At 35.0% G+C, this 16,941-nt stretch overlaps 2 protein-coding genes and 1 pseudogene across 3 annotated transcripts; 2 read left to right on the forward strand and 1 right to left on the reverse strand.

Annotated features, from left to right (window-relative positions):
* Positions 1-208: 208 nt before the first annotated feature.
* Positions 209-3,849, reverse strand: LOC136418557 (zinc finger protein 436-like). Of its 2 annotated transcripts, XM_066404656.1 has the most exons (14): positions 3,750-3,849; positions 3,191-3,439; positions 3,032-3,144; positions 2,903-2,976; positions 2,562-2,849; positions 2,382-2,511; positions 2,177-2,331; positions 1,964-2,123; positions 1,728-1,837; positions 1,573-1,665; positions 1,288-1,522; positions 833-992; positions 649-782; positions 209-592 (listed from the first exon to the last, which is right to left on the reverse strand). In XM_066404656.1, the coding sequence occupies exons 2-14, from the start codon at positions 3,433-3,435 to the stop codon at positions 222-224; spliced, it is 2,268 nt and encodes a 755-aa protein (XP_066260753.1). In that variant the 5' UTR covers positions 3,436-3,439; positions 3,750-3,849; the 3' UTR covers positions 209-221. The 2 variants fall into 2 exon arrangements, with proteins under 2 accessions (XP_066260753.1, XP_066260752.1); XM_066404655.1 differs by lacking the exon at positions 3,750-3,849 and having other exon boundaries at positions 3,191-3,617.
* Positions 3,850-4,076: 227 nt separating this feature from the next.
* On the forward strand, positions 4,077-5,462 carry LOC136418449 (TRAF3-interacting protein 1-like). Its single transcript, XM_066404516.1, has 4 exons — positions 4,077-4,394; positions 4,490-4,974; positions 5,128-5,304; positions 5,364-5,462. The coding sequence occupies exons 1-4, from the start codon at positions 4,115-4,117 to the stop codon at positions 5,460-5,462; spliced, it is 1,041 nt and encodes a 346-aa protein (XP_066260613.1). The 5' UTR covers positions 4,077-4,114.
* A 9,987-nt stretch (positions 5,463-15,449) lies between these two features.
* On the forward strand, positions 15,450-16,939 carry LOC136418450 (cytoplasmic tRNA 2-thiolation protein 2-like; annotated as a pseudogene).
* The last annotated feature ends 2 nt before the right edge of the window (positions 16,940-16,941 follow it).

Genomic DNA, 16,941 nt, shown 5'->3' on the forward strand with positions numbered 1-16,941 from the left:
TAATTTGGGTTTCTTTAGATTGCAAAAGTCACTGATTGCTAACATTCAAATGATTTTCTGCTAGAATCCCCGTTTTTTAATTTTTCTTCATTTATCCATCAATGATTTCGAGGTGAAGACGCATTCACCATTTTTATTTAATAGTCTACTAATATTTTTCTGATTGGTGTCAATAGGTTGGCAATGAAAACATTATTACTAAAAAAACATTTAATCAAAGCTCATTGCCCTAATTGATGATCTTCCGATTTTTCCTCCCCGAGAACATCAATGGAAGGTTTCACTTCGATCTCCTCCTCGCTCTCGTCGTTCGCTTGTTTGCGTGCCATTTTCAATACATACATAATGACTTCGTCTACTGTTTTGTTGTTCAGCAGCTCCTTCACCGCCTTGTCATCGATAACCACCGTGAATAGCAGTTTGGCGTTCTCCCGCATTTTTCCGATATAATCAAAGGTGTTCTCTTCAGCGGGGGTGTGACCGCATTTCCGAATCACTGACTCCAAGACTTTGTCCACGGGGGCTTCGGGATGACCGAATTCAGTCAGGCACTCCTCATCAACCAACAGTCCCAGAAGTTCTTTTACCGACTCTACATTGTAAAAAAATTTTATGTGTTTCTGGAACTGTAAATAAAGAGAATTGTACCGGTCAAAGTGAGCTCGTTCCACACGTTGGTCTCTTTAATGAAATCCTTGTCATTTGCGTCGGGTAAAGCGCGCAATAGTTGGTTTTGTAGTCGCTTCTTCTCGACGTTGGCCACAATGTCTTCCAGCAAGTCTCTGATATTTCAGTAATAATAAATGACTTCGTGTACAATCACTCAACTCACCTATGCCGGGCCCTCATATGACGTATCAAACAATCCCGTCTAATAAACGCCCTACTACATACTTCACAGGCTACTGGTTTCTCCTTTTTGTGGATGTTTTGGTGAACTCTAAGTGATGATCGCACGGCAAACGCTTTATCGCACACTTCACACTTGAATGCTATTTAAAAAAAATACTTCGTATCATACAACAAACATAAAATGTTGGAATTGATAATTTTATGCAAGTTTTATATGATATTTTCCTTTGGCTATAGCAATGAAAATTATAAACTAACAAAAAGACGCGGAATTTATTGAGTTAAAACCTGAGAAATCGCTGTAACCAAAAATGCCCATCTGTTAATGTTTGTTTGTTTTGCCGTCTTGCCATGAATCCTATTATTAAGGTACGCATTCTATTATCGATAGCCGTAAAGAAATAACGTTAAAATGTCAAAATGAAATCAACCCACGTTTCTCTCCGCTGTGCGTCATCATATGTCTCTGAATGTCCTCCTTACGAAAGAAGGTCTTGCTACAGCCTTCTTGAGGACAGTTAAGCGGTTCCGCCCCCTCATGCATGAATTTTATGTGCATGGTAAGACGCAACTTTCTGTTGAAAGAGCGACTACAGTGTGGACAGGTAAATGCATTTTCTCCAGTGTGATGGAAAATATGGGCACGGAGCTGAGCTGCCTGAATGAACGCCTAAAAATCACGTTATATTTACTATTTTTTGAGGTATTTGAAATATTTACCTTCCCACAAAACTGGCATTTGTGCGGCTTTTCCCCAGTGTGGGTACGCCAGTGCCGGTTCAGCGTTTCTTTAGCCGCAAATTTCACACCACACTGTAAATAACGATAAAGGCGCTATTTTACGACCTATTTTAATTAATTTAATGGTGCGCTACCTGATTGCAAGTATAGGGTTTTTCTCCAGTGTGTTTGCGTCGGTGCTTTTTCAAGGCGCCGCTAGAAGGGAACTTCTTATCGCAAATGTCACAACCGTACGGTTTTTCTCCTTTAAAAATCACATAAATACATATTGTCCAGAATAGATAAATAACACAAAATTAAACTCTATTTGTAATTAAACTATATGTACAAAGAATTAAAACATTTTAACATCCATGCAAAAACTACATACCAGTATGAGTTCGAACATGAATCTGCAACAATCCCAAAGCACTGAACTCTCTCATACAAAACTCACAGGTAATTGTCCTTTTGCGCCTGTTCACGATGCCCGCGTGAGCCTTAAGATGCTCCCCTAAATTGTCTTTGCGGCTAAATGATTTCCCACACACCTACAATCAGCACTAAAGAAAATTAAAACACTCTCTCGATCAATGAACTATACCCGGCACTCATAGACTTTCTTCAGCACCCCCATGCAACCCGTTTGCCCCACATGTCTCTCTAGGTGGGAAAAACGTGAAAATTCCCGTCCGCAATCCTCGCACTTAACTGACTTCAAAGGATGCACCCTTACATGCTCTACAATATCTTGTTTGGCTACAAAAACAAATGTAGCAACACTTCAATTTAAAACCCATAAAACTCACTTGTAAACAACTTCTTACACTCATAACATCCATATTTATTATTTACTGGGTGTTCAATACATTTGTGTCTCTGCAAAGCTTTTTGCATTGAGAACAACTTGTCGCATTGATCACAATCAAACTCCCCTAGCTACAAATTCATGCTGAATCATTAAATAACATTACAATTTTTTTTCTTACAGTGTGAGCGGAATCAGAAGGTTCCCCACAGCAAGGACAAAGAGAGAAAGATAATTCGTCAGAGGTGGGAGGTTTTGGCTTGGGCTGAGAATGGCTAATGCTGATGTGTCTCTTGACCCCTTGAGGGGTTTTGAAGTTTTTTTTGCAAATGCTGCACTCATAAAGAACGTCCATCTCTTCCTCTTCAAAATTCTCCTCATTAAGCTCCATCGGAGCTTTGTCTCCACTCTCCTTTTTTAGGGATGTTTCCAGTTTTATTTTTGGGCTATGTGATTTTTGTTTGGTAAGCTGAACAGTAACAGATTTAAATAAAAATAAAGTAAACAAAAATCAATTCAAACCTCTTTTCTCTGTGTGGGTTTTGCAAGTGGAAGTTCCTCTTCAATTTCCTCAGAGATTGTGTATATTTCTGTGTCTAAGCAAACAAAATTTAATCTATTAAATTTATCTTTTACAAACCTGTATTATACCTTCACTGATAGGATCAATTGCTTGAATGTAAACCGCCTCATACTGAGGTTCTTGGTACTCCTCCACATATTCCTCGATAATATAGTGTTCATCTCCATCAATATCTTCATTCCTAAGAGACTATGATGAACAAGTGGTGATAAAAAATTAGTACTTACTCGATAATATAGGTGTATAGCCCATCCTGCAGTTGCACAATCTTGACAGTGCCATCCTCCTCGACGGTATGATATTGCTGCAAAATCTGAGGAATTTCCGAAGAAGTGAGGATCTGTCGTTGTTGCGGTATCTGCGGAGACTCTGCGACATTTTGTAGAATTAACCTGGTTACTTCTGGCTCTTCAATTTTCACGAAGTGAACATCATGTAGTTCGTTTTTGATTATTGCTCCAGAGACGTCCATGATCCTTTTGAATAATTAATTATTGTAAAATAAGAATGGGCCCCAAAGGGATTGTAATGAAACGTAAACAAACAAAACAACTGTCACAAGGATTAAGTAGGGTTATGTATAGACTTCGTTGCCCCTTCAAGGGTCGATGACACGCATAACAAATGTGTCGTCAGGAAAATCTACCATAAATGGGGAAAAATTCCGACAACGATGAAAAAGTTTGAACCCAACAGAAAGCTATCAGATTAGAAAAGATTTTCGAAAGGTAAAAACGGATTTAAAGCGAGCAAAAGGGGTTATTTTGATAAATTTTAATTACTTACGCCCCTGAAGTTGGACAACCGTCACTGCACAAGATTAAAATGGCCGACTAGTTGCCTACTTCGCAGGCGCTAAGCGTAATTTGGCAACAGTGGCCTGATTTGAGACGCCATTTTTTAAAAATTTTGTACGCTGCTAAGTTAACGTAAATAAATGATTATTATTTGAATTTAAAATTTGAAATTAATGATTTTAATAAGAAGTCATAGTCGATTGCATTGGAAGTTCTACTAGAGCAATTTTTATTTAATTCTTATTTATCTACATGCGTTGTTGTCACTTGCACCTAACGAGACTTGAAAAAACTACCTCAGTTAACATTTTTGTGTTTCTATGGCAACTAAAATTTCAACAATGATGCCATGTCATGATCCAAATCGTAATTTTCTGCTTGAAAATGTCAGAAATAAGTTTCGAAGTTATCATAAAAACCCAAAAATCTTTGGGAAAATACGTGAAAAAGCCAATCCTGACCGATAAACTCTTGAAGAAGCCTCCCTTCAGATTTCTGCACGATGTCATCAAGGCGGTCATCAAGGAAACAGGATTCATGGAGGGGTTGTTTTCGGAGGCCGAGCTCATTTCAGATAACGTGAAAGAAAAAGACACAAAAATCGCTTTTTTGACCAAGCTTATCGATGCCGTTAGTAAGTATTAGGTCAAACAAACTTTTATCTTTCCTTAAATACTTATTTTGGTTATTGTGTCAGCCAAAATTAATAGGCGATTTTTCTAAAAACAGTTTCAAAGACCGACCTCAAAGTGCGTCCCAGCAAAATAGTGGCTGGGTTGGAGCCGGTGGAGACCAATATTTTACTGCAAACTATTGCCAAGTTGATAGACAGAAAAATGGATACCAAGAGTTATGTTGCTAGTTTAAATCAACTGGGCCAACTAGATAAAAAAAGCTCTAAAGGCGGCAAAATTGATAAGAAGACGAGTAGCAATAACAATCACAAAGCCAGAAGAGAGGGCAGTCTTAGTAGACCTATAAAAAAGACTGTTGTGGAAGCCCTTAAGAATAGTGAGAGAGGCAATAAAGAATCAGCTAGGAAAAGCAAAAAGGAAAAAATAGATACTAATAATAAGTGTGAGGAGAAGATTGCTAAAAACAATATAGTGGTATCTGAAGAGCCCTCTTTAAATGCAGAGATTGTAACAACAAAAGAAACAATTGATGAAACACTTACTAATAATAGTGTTGTGGTCACTGATAATACAACAGTAGTAAATAATAATTCAGACATAATGGCCAAAATTCCACCAGCAATTTTTTAAAGTCTCCCTAATCTCACAGCAGAGGTAAAATTTTCCAATCCAAGGCAAGGCAGTGCAAGACTAATCAAACCTAAAAGTGGAGACAGGAATGCTCTGTTAAAGCAAACATTACGGTCCCCCAGTGTGCGACCTTCAAGCGCCAGGCCTGGAGCCCCCTGCTTGCGACTTGACTCAGCCTTACCACCATCAGGTAATGAGGCAATGGGCAACATTAAAGTAATAGTGAAGGGTTTTGATGGAAGTAGTTTGGGGGATGAGGAAACCACTGTTGTGGTACATGTAAGTTGGTTTGGATTATTAGGGGATTAAGAAAGAATTTAAGATAAGTTTTGGAATAGAATACATCAGAGGTGGTTGAAGATGATCTTGAGGAAGTCACTCCTGAGGGCGTGAATAAAGGGCAACTGTGTTTTACGCCTGAACCCTTCAATTATTGAAAAGAAAACATGTTTTATTAAACTCACTTGTTATTTGAGATGCAACCACCTTCTTCTGTTCTTAGTTGTGCGTCGAGCGTAAATTATTAATTTTATTTTTACAACTTCCACTATGTTCAAAATATCTGCTATTGTAGCGTACACTGTATTTCTAGCAGTAAGATCCCCATACTCCTTACATCTAAAATCCCATAAACACTTCATATTATAGTAAATATTTATAAATTGGTCGAAATCTTCCAGCGAAATTTTGTTCGCCACCATTTTAAATGAATAAAAAAGTGATTCCCTCTTAACGCTAATCGGATCCCTCTCAACTTTGACACTAATTCATATACGAACTTTCATTTACACATACGAAATCGCATACGAATGTTACATTCTTAAACGAGTTACCTGTAAATGTAAATGCGGCTTAAAGAATATCAAATTCAAATATACAGAGTATTTCTAAATATGAGGTACATACGAAAGAGGGCAATTCTTTAGCTTATTTCATGATTTAAAAAAGTTCAAATAAACATGGGACTCCGTTTTTGTAGCAATAATTTATTACAATACGAAAAACCAAAATAATAACCATAACAAGGAAACTACTGTTGAAAGTAACCTCCTCCAGCCCTTATACATGAGTTCGTTCTTCTTCTGATTGAGGCCCGCACTCTTTCGAACACCCCCAGAGTATTTCTTACTGTTCCAAATGCATCTAATATTCAATTTCGTAAGTCATCAACGGTGTTTACTGGTGTTGTATACACTAGAGATTTGAAATGCCCCCATAGGAAGAAATCTAAGCTATTTACGTTAGAGGACCTAGGGGGCCATGACTAAGGTCCACTCTGTCCTATCCACTTGTTCCCATACATTTTGTTTAAATATTCTCGAGCCGAAATGGAAAAAATAAGCTGGGGCGCCATCATGCATATACCACATTTCGTGTCTGAGCAAAAGAGGTGAGTTCTCGAGTAATAAAGGCAAATCGTGTTGCAAAAAATGCTTGTATTTCAGACCAGTAAGTCGACCAAGTAAAAAGAAAGGACCAATCAAATGATCCCCCAATTATACCACCCCATACATTTAATGAGAACTGTTCTTGAAAATGCGTTTCTACAATTCCATGTGGATTTTCTTCAACCCATAGTTGGTTGTTATGAAAATTCATAATATAATTCTTTGAAAAATTGGCTTCGTCGGTAAAAAGGATTTTACAATTGATATTAGGGTTTACTGTTAAACTATTAAGGTACCACTGGCAGAAATGATTCCTTAAAGGGAAAAATCTCGAGGAAGGAGCGCCTGCACTCTTTGAATATGATAAGGGTATAGCAGAGAATCACGCAGGATACTCCAAACAACTTGATGACTACAATTTAAATGTTCACTGATTTTTCTAGTGCTAGTGTCTGGATATTCTTCTATTTCATTTAGAACAGCTTCTTCAATCTGTGGTATTCTAACAGTACGTGGTCTACCTGCGTTATTGCTATTCTTCTTAAGACTTCCAGTTTCTACCAGACGCCTAAGAATATTCGTAAACATTCTATGACCTGATATCATTCTATTGGGATAAAGCTCCATGTACAGACGTTTGGTTTCTCGTGCATTGCCATTCGAAACGCCATAGATGAAGTGCATCTCAGCCATTTCAAAATTCGTAAAATTCGGCATTGTTGCGAAAGTATTTAAGGGACTTACTTGATTAATTTAAAACACTTTTACACCTTACAGTTTACAATTTAAATCTTTTATTTATAAACATATGCATACAGAAGTTATTATTTTAAATGCGAACTATTAAATTAATAAAAACCAGATAACGATCGCAGATGTGAGAAAACTGCAAGAGACAAAAAAGTTTCTGAACAAAATATGAAATTTATTTTACATTTTAGAATCCACCAGAGGTGTAATACAAAAAGTTAAGGGGGAGAAAAGAGGGCATGACCCCTGAAAAATATCTCCCTGTAGAATGTCACAACCATTGCTATATCCAATGGTGTTAGTCCCACGGGGTAACCTATATTCCAAATTTGAGTTAGATATCTCAAAAGCTGCAAGAAATATAATGAAAAAACTAAAACAAATTTGAAATTTCAACACCCTGTAGATCGGTGACGAAGCATTTGCGGACCTATGTTTATTTGAACTTTTAATCATGAAATAAGCTAAAGAATTGCCATTTTTCGTATGCGCCTCATATTTAGAAACACTCTGTATATTGTCTTTGACGTTTTAATGTTATTACAGTGGCTCTATTTCGCCCTCCATTCCGGGAGAGAAATAGGATTTGATGACATTTAAATACCGGAAGGTAATGAAGAAATCGATTATTTCAGGCTAATGCAATTAGCCTTCGAAGTAGTAGATCCCCAACTGCACAATAAAATAGAGGGAATGCAAAACTTCTACAGTTCTTACTTGATTTCCGCGCGAAATAACTTCTTGTTTACACGCGGTTGCATCAGATTTTACATGCAATCCTTGCACCCAATGTAGCTCGAATTTGAAATTTAGTTTTGTACCTATAAATCCTAATGATCATTACGCTAGTTCATAAATTAACTAATTTAATTTGGGAGCCTCTGACTGCTCAACGGCCAATGGGTACAAAAACTGATTAAACTCTATAAATTTGTTTCAAAACTGTTTTGCCCGTCGATTTCTGCAACGTAGCCAAACGGTTTTGAATAAAGTTATCAAATGAACGCCTGAGAATAATATTTTCATGTACAACACTGTACAGGGTATTTCAAATTCGACCCTCACCATTGGGATCTCGGAAACTAGAGGAGATACGAAAAAGTTTAAATGGGGGCAAAGTTGCGCAATCTAGTGCTTGATCGAATACCGTTTTCAAAATTTTAATTTTTCGAGTACTTCCGGAGATATCCGAGAAAAACTAAAAATTGGAGAATCCATTTTTATTTTTTTTTTGCGTTATTTGACAAGAAAGGTTAAATCCGTAAGCACATTTTCATTGTCACTTTTTCTCAGCTACACAATCACATATTCAAATTTGCGATCCGACGTTTCGTCTTTCGGCTACCATCATCAACTTTATTTTTTCTTATGGGCGCCATATTGGATTTTTCGACAAAAAAATAGTGCGTTTCATTCTGAATTCACTGATATAGAACTTCTTATAATTTACTTTTTTAAAAGCCGAAATATTTAAATAAAAAGAAATATTACATAGGTGGCCTTGACTCCATCGAAAGACTTTCTTTTGTTCGCGTTATATGACAGAACTTCTCAAACGACTTTAGAGCGTGTGCAGATTTCCAATGAAAATAAGTTTCCGAAGTGAAGAAAAACGAGATATGTTAAGACTTTATTACAAATTTGATAGGAACAGTACGAAAACAGCATTTTGAGTTATATCCGGAAAGACAACAGCCGCATAGAACATTATTTAAAACTTTGGACGAACATTTAGCTGAGTTTGGTGCTTTTGAAAAACCTAAGATGAAGTATGGAAGCAGAATGAAAGAAGATACTAGAAATAACCTACTGGCAGAGACAAAACTAAATTATTATTAAATGATACAACAAGTGTTCAGATTGACGACCTTCCTCCTGCATACATAAACGAACACGTCTATTTAAATTAGTGACAGCCCTAATAATATTTCTCCTTCTGATTACTCTACATTGTGTAATGATGTTTTCTCTAAGTTCTTCTATTGTGTTATAATCTCGATTCTCATATATTCTATTTTTCAAAGTGCCCCACAAAAAAGTCGTCAATTTGAGCACTTGTTGTATCATTTAATAATAATTTAGTTTTGTCTCTGCCAGTAGGTTATTTCTAGTATCTTCTTTCATTCTGCTTCCATACTTCATCTTAGGTTTTTCAAAAGCACCAAACTCAGCTAAATGTTCGTCCAAAGTTTTAAATAATGTTCTATGCGGCTGTTGTCTTTCCGGATATAACTCAAAATGCTGTTTTCGTACTGTTCCTATCAAATTTGTAATAAAGTCTTAACATATCTCGTTTTTCTTCACTTCGGAAACTCATTTTCATTGGAAATCTGCACACGCTCTAAATTCGTTTGAGAAGTTCTGTCATATAACGCGAACAAAAGAAAGTCTTTCGATGGAGTCAAGGCCACCTATGTAATATTTTTTTTTATTTAAATATTTCGGCTTTTAAAAAAGTAAATTATAAGAAGTTCTATATCAATGAATTCAGAATGAAACGCACTATTTTTTTGTCGAAAAATCCAATATGGCGCCCATAAGAAAAAATAAAGTTGATGATGGTAGCCGAAAGACGAAACGTCGGATCGCAAATTTGAATATGTGATTGTGTAGCTGAGAAAAAGTGACAATGAAAATGTGCTTACGGATTTAACCTTTCTTGTCAAATAACGCTAAAAAAAATTAAAAATGGATTCTCCAATTTTTAGTTTTTCTCGGATATCTTCGGAAGTACTCGGAAAATTAAAATTTTGAAAACAGTATTCGATCAAGCACTAGATTGCGCAACTTTGCCCCCATTTAAACTTTTTCGTATCTCCTCTAGTTTCCGAGATCCCAATGGTGAGGGTCGAATTTGAAATACCCTGTATATAAGGATGAATTGTTTGGGCTGCTAGTTTAAGTAATAATTGATGACGATTTATTGGTCATTCTGTATACAATTAGCAGGGGAGTAGGGCGCACAAGAGACTGGAGCTTTCCCCCTCCCCGATAACCCATTCTCCATCCATACATCGATTTTTGGTATATTTGCGACCAGCAGTAGGGTCATCCCTGTGTGGGCCTCCCTCCCCCCACGAAAAATCATCTAACCCTTTGCGGTAAATACAGGGTGATTCATTAACAATGGGACAACTGAAAGCTGGAGATACTAGCCGTTAAATGGTGGTGATTGGAGAAAACGTGCGTTATCCGAAAGATGATTGTTTCGAATGTACAGGGTGTTGAAAGTTAAAATTTGTATTAGTTTTTTCGTCATTATTCTGAAAATATGTAAGTTCGAGACTTGAAAATTTACAAAGTTATGTTTTTTTAGGTGACGAATAAGATACATTTTGCAATTTCCGCGTTGCTAACAGAGGACGTCACTTATGGTCAATTTTATAAAATCCACAGTTAATAACTTTTTACCGTATATTTCTGACATGAAGTTGGAATCAAGATCTGAAAGAACAATAATTTTTCCATTAATTATATATTTTTATTTCATTTCGATATCTCGATTCATTTTCGAAAAAAATCTATTTAACGAATACTATGTTTAAATTTGATAATACGAGAAATTAAAAGTGCCCAAGTGTATTTCCTTTTGTAGAACACACAACAATTAAACAAATAATATACGTAATAATTATTTAAAGTAACTATTCTAAGTATCCTCCATTGCCATTGATACAAGACATCCGAGTTTGAAACAACATATTGGGATTATCTCCGATTTCGTTCGCAGCAATTTGTATTCTTTGCCACAGTTCTTCATGCGTACCAATAAGTTCTTTGTAAACTATACCTTTCATTCGAGATCGAATAGAAAAATCGAGAGAATTAAAATCCGGATTTCTGGGTGGCCAAGAAAAATGCTTCCACGGCCAATCCAACGATTTGAAAAAACTGTATCTGTACATGCACGCGCCGGTCGAGCAAAATGCGGTGGAACTCCGTCGTATATGAACCACGTATCTTCTTAAGTGAAGTAACTACTAGTAAGAGCCCTTCAGCAAACAACATTTTCTTAAGGATATTGCCCTGTTTTTAGAAGTATATTTAAAAAGCAAAGATCTTCCCCTCTTTTTAAGGTATATTTAAAAATTAACATTTTCAAAAATTTGACCCTGTTTTTTGAGATAGAAGGCATAATGTACAAACTTATGTAGATGATTTTAAAAGAAAATTGATAGATTTTTCTGACGGAGTAAAACACCCTGTCTGTAAAAGTGATGTGAAACTTTATTTATTAATGAATTAGAATTATATGCAAATTTCCCTCGTTTTTAAAGTACCTATAGGTATAAGAAAAGTTAACATTTTAAGGCATTTTTTTATTCAAACACGAATTCGTGTTTTTTCAAAGTTTATTACAAAATGTTTATTAAACTATAAAATTAGAACATAAACAAAATATATTTTCCACCTATTCTAAAAAATGTATCAAAAAAACTTATAACTATAAAAAATAAAGTAATTTTGCGTTATTATCACAAAACCATATAGTGAGTCTCATTTAAAATCGTGCAGTCCATCGGTATAAGAACTCTAATGAATTAAAGCAATAAAATGCGAAATACCTTTAACTTTTTTATTATTAGATTGCAGATAAATCTCTAATTAAACAACTTTTTGAATATTTTATCAAGAAAAATTATAGAAATTCAAAAATTTAATATTTTATCAATTTATTGTCAAAAAATAGTCACACTAAAATTCGTGCACTTCAAAACGTTTATTAAAAATTAGTCATTTTTATCATTTAATGTTTGCATTAATATTTCGTTGGACAATCCTTATTATTTTCAACAGCTTTTAGCCTATTAGGCATCGACCTAATTAATTTCTCTGTAAAACTTGCATCAATTTTAGTTTAGAGCAATTATATAATAATCACTCTTTAACGATATAGGCGCTGTGCTTCGGGTCGTTATCTCGATAAAAGTGAAATGTTTCTGATATATTGTTAAAGAGTGGTTGTTATATAATTGCCTCCACGTCATAAAAACACCTCCACAATCTCCCGGCTTGAATGTCATAGAAAATGTATGGAATTAACTGAATCGGCGAATTCGCAAACATCAACATTTCTAATAGAAATGACTCAAAGAAGGCTCTAGAAGAGTGGACTAAAATTGATGGAAGCTTTACAGAGAAATTAATTAGGTTGATGCCTAATAAGCTAAGAGGTGGTGAAAACAATAAGGGTTACCCAACGAAATATTAACGCAAACATTAAATGATAAAAATGACTAGTTTTTAATAAATGTTCTGATTTTCAGTGGGACTTTTTTTAACAACAAGTTGATAAAATATTAAATTTTTGAATTTCTATAATTTTGCTTCATAAAATATTAAAAAAGTTGTTTAATTAGAGATTTATCTGCAATCTAGTAATAAAAAAGTTAAAGGTATTTAATGGATTAAAACAATAAATTCCAAGAGTTCTTATACCAATGGACTGCACGATTTTAAATGAGACTCACTGTACATCTCGATATAAAGGACTACCAAACCCACTGTCAATCAAAGACTGCAGCTGCTCATTAGGATAAGGTTGATCGTCCTGAATCGCTATTCTCCTCGTGACTTGAATTATTGCTACAGAATGAACAAAACATAAGAATACATCTGTATGTATAAGTATTTTCTCACCTTAGTTGTAAAAATGTAACTAGCTGAGCAACGAAGTCGCTTTTTGTTTCCTCATTTATAAATTCCAAACTTATACTCTCTGCCCCTTCATCGATATGCAGAACTACGGCTGCATTCATTGTATCATCAAAAGTTGTGATATCTACGTCTGTAAGAAAATCTAACCTTTCGCCATTAGAGTTGCGGAAGAAAATTGCAACCCTTTGATGTATTTCGACCACCACGTCTTGTAACATTGGCTGAGCGCCCCTTTGGTATTTAACCGTATATCTCGACATTTTGGTCTTTAATAACTTGGCCTTCTTTCGTTCGCGTTGAAAGTGGCGAAAATCCATTATCAGTTTTTTTGTATCCATTTTATCTAAAATAAAAACTACTTGTTGGTTATTATGATTGGTTTAACAAGGACTAACCTATTTTGAGTGTCGATGGCGGTCTGTCGTCTCATTTGAACGGTCTTAACCTCAAACTTTAAGAAACGACAACACTGGAGACATGCGCAGTTGTATGTACGAGTATGTATAAATAGTTGCATGTAGAATTATACAGTGAGGATAAAAACTCTGAAACAAATCGATTTAAAATTCCTAGGTTTGGTTCTCGGAAAAAATGCTGGGACCCGTCGATTTTTGTTTTTGGATGCGTTAAATTCATGTATACAGGGTAACCAAAAACCAAGTTACAACAACAAACTTTATTTTTTCAAATGGAAACGCCTATTTTTTATTTCATTTGTGAATTCTACGCAAAATTCTAAATGTGTTTCATGTACCATGTCCTATACCTAAACACAACAAGTATCGAGAAATTTACGATTAAACATATCAAAAACTAAAAATTTTCATTTCTTTTAAAATTTCTTTGATCTCGAAAGGGACCGATTTAATATAAAATAAAACAACGAGCAACAATTAAATTAAATGTTTAAATTGGATCCCACCTATGTACTTCTTGGCACTAAGCAAGACGATGGATGATCCCTTGTTTGACATTTTGAAGCATTGCTGGGGTAATTGTTCTTATTTCATTACGAATTCTTTCTTTTAATGCTTCGATAGTTCCGGGTTGGTTAAAGTATACCTTACTCTTAAGATAACCCCCTAGAAAGTAATCTAGAGGCGTGAGATCAGGTGATCGTGCCGGCCATTCAATTTCCCCTTGTCTTCCAATCCAGAGTTCAGAAAAAATGTCATTTAAATAAGCCCTAACATCAACGCGGTAATGAGGGGGTGCACCATCACGTTGAAACCATAAAGTATCACTGCGGACATCAACATGATTCTCATTTGGATATAGCTCAACAAGAGCGGCAATAAAATCTATGAACAATTTTAAATACTTTTCACCCGTTAATTTTCCGTCAATGAAATAGGGCCCTAAAATTCTGTTGCCAACTATTCCGGTGCAAATATTTACTTTTTTTGGAAATTGAGTGTGGATATTAATTTAATTGTTGTTTGTGGTTTTATTTTGTATTGAAGCGGTCTCTTTCAGAACCAAAGAAATTTTAAAAGAAATCAAAAGTTTTAGTTTTTCATATTTACAATCGTAAATTTCTCGAGACCTGTTGCGTTTAGATATAGGACATGGTACATGAAACACACTTAGAATTTTGCGTAGAATTTAAAAATGAAATCAAAATAGGTGTTTCCATTTGAAAAAAACAAAGTTAGTGGTCGTACCTGATTTTTGGACTAGCCTGTATACATGAATTTACCATCAAAAAAACCGCAAGAAAAAATAAAAATCGACGTGTCCCAGGATTTTGACCACATATGTTCGGCATCTTAGTTATATGGACCTTTCCATCCAAACCTTCCACATTGCAGGTTTTATAACTTAAACTGGGCAAAAAATTGCAGTGTGAATATTGCCTATTTCAACTATACGGCGATAAAGATTATTTTTTTAATTCATTGATTTACCATAAATCAAAAGGTGGTTTAATTTACCCAAGCGATGAGGTGATATCAATTTGCGTTCAGTCAGAAAAGTTCCTTAAGGAACAACATAATATTGGACGAAAAATTAATAAGGAATTTATATGTATTAAAATACTTAAATATTTTCTAAATAAGAATTTATTTAAAAATATGTTATTACACGATGATTTTCCCCTTGAGAGTCATAAAGATTTATTGTTGAAGTCGATTTTTAATTAATCTTTTACAAGTAGAATAAATTTTATTTGCAAAAATACCATACACGACGAGAAAATGAAAGATTTTTATACTAAATTAATTTTATTGAACAACAAAAAATTATTTTTGTATATTATTACGAGTATTTTATTTGTTCTTGGAGTACTTCTAAATACCGATTTGTGCAACATATAGGTAGGTATTTTACTCAAATTTTGTTTCGTTGGGTAGTCAAGTTGGAACCAATGATTTTGAAACAGTATACTTATGGCCAATCATTTGAGATTTCTTACAATTTACAGCGACAAATGTAATAAATTTTGTTGAGTCTGGGAGCTTCACAAATATAAAGCTTTAATGGATACAAACGCTACAATACAAAAATACACTAAATACTAAACACAACACTACACTGCACTAAAACTCTTTCACTGTCTTACTATGTTATGCCTCGATGTACGCTACTGAATAAAACTCCCCCTGTGCCGCGTCACGACGACCTTTTATGTCTCTCGGCAGTCCTTCTAGAAAGGTACGTTCCAGACTTCGCCGGAGAACACGGGAAGGTCTAGACGGTGGTAGAGAGAGAGACCGTCCGAGTGGCGAGTGTACCGTGAACGAGAGAGCGCGAGATCCACGCTCAGTAACGGTCCCAACAAATTTAAAGATCAAAAACCAGTAATACTTCTTCGCTATGAAGATGCCTACTGCAAGGATTGCTTCCTTATGGGATCAAACCATAAATTTAAAGCTTTGCTTGGAAAATCCAGACTAATTCACCCAAATGACCGAGTTCTTGTCTCATATGAGGTAGGGCAACCTTCAAGTGCACTTCTCCACCTTTTGAGAAATGGCCTGGATCTGGATTCTCCAAAGAGGCTCCGGTTTGAACCGGTCATCGTTTTCCTTGAAGGTTTGTTTATGAGCAATTCATTATAATTTGCACATACTATTTGTCTTTGTATTTCAGATCAATATCACTTAACTGTAAAAGAAAGACAAGATATGATAGGTAAGGTGCTTAATGACATTTTAACTATGAAATTTATGCCTCATCTTATGCATGTTCCCTATTGAGTGAAGAAATACTGGTTTTTAATAGGAACCTAATAATATCAAAAGATGATCAGGAGATAGTTGACAAAATATTTGCAAAACAAATAACCGATAGTAATAAACATGAAGCTCTTAAAAATATTTTCTTAAGTGATATATTGTTGCTTATTTGGAATTGTAAAATCTGACAATATAAGAAGATATTTGCAGGCGAAACGTTTTGATAGCTGCTGCAAAGAAATTGCAATGCGAATTTATATTTAATCCAGAATTGTCAGTTGAGATAGCTTCTAGTTTGTTAACAAACATGTCTCTAGGCAGAGGCTCGCAAGTACCAGATGATACTGTATGTTAAGTTAATATTTGAAATACGTCAAACATGACCTCTAAGGCCCTTTTAAAGGATTTTGTAACTCTAGAGATAAAGACGTAAAAGTATTGAGACCGCTAAGGACATTTGACATGAAGGAACTAGCCTTCTATAATAGTTTACATGGGTTGGCACCAGTTTCTATAAAACAATCTGTAGTGAGCCCATATTCTTCAGTTCAAGCATTGATGAAACAGTTCATTACTGGATTACAGCGGAACTATCCGGCGACTGTCGCCATAGTGGTAAAGACTGGTGATAAACTGGCTCTTGATAAAACTAAAGTGTCTGGAAAATGCAAGCTTTGCTAAGTAAAATAGAAGCTGACATATTTTCAATGTGTAATTCATTTAAGTCTTTTAAGGGTGTTGTCTTAAGAAACACAGAACTTACTTCTGAGGAATCTACCAGTTTTTCCAAAATTGTCTCTAATGAATTACCGGACCACAAGATTAGCAGTGAAGAAAGATATGTTAAGGTCAAAGAAAAGTTTGATAATAATTATGATGATGAGAAGAGTGATGAATATTGTTTTTCTTGTTCAAAAATATATTATTGTTTTTTGTAGATT

This window comes from Euwallacea similis, chromosome 35, assembly GCF_039881205.1.
Source record: "Euwallacea similis isolate ESF13 chromosome 35, ESF131.1, whole genome shotgun sequence".
NCBI classification, from domain to species: Eukaryota; Metazoa; Arthropoda; class Insecta; order Coleoptera; family Curculionidae; genus Euwallacea; species Euwallacea similis.

Excerpts from the sequence above, each read along its gene's own strand:
- LOC136418557 (XM_066404656.1), bottom strand. The coding sequence starts at position 3,435 with ATGGACGTCTCTGGAGCAATAATCAAAAACGAACTACATGATGTTCAC. Across the intron at positions 1,666-1,727 it reads AACCCTATACTTGCAATCAG|TGTGGTGTGAAATTTGCGGC; the intron begins GTAGCGCACCAT and ends CGTTATTTACAG. Across the intron at positions 993-1,287 it reads GACGCACAGCGGAGAGAAAC|CATTCAAGTGTGAAGTGTGC; the intron begins GTGGGTTGATTT and ends TTTTTTAAATAG.
- LOC136418449 (XM_066404516.1), top strand. The coding sequence starts at position 4,115 with ATGATCCAAATCGTAATTTTCTGCTTGAAAATGTCAGAAATAAGTTTC. Across the intron at positions 4,395-4,489 it reads CAAGCTTATCGATGCCGTTA|TTTCAAAGACCGACCTCAAA; the intron begins GTAAGTATTAGG and ends TTCTAAAAACAG. Across the intron at positions 4,975-5,127 it reads TCACTGATAATACAACAGTA|CAAACATTACGGTCCCCCAG; the intron begins GTAAATAATAAT and ends GCTCTGTTAAAG.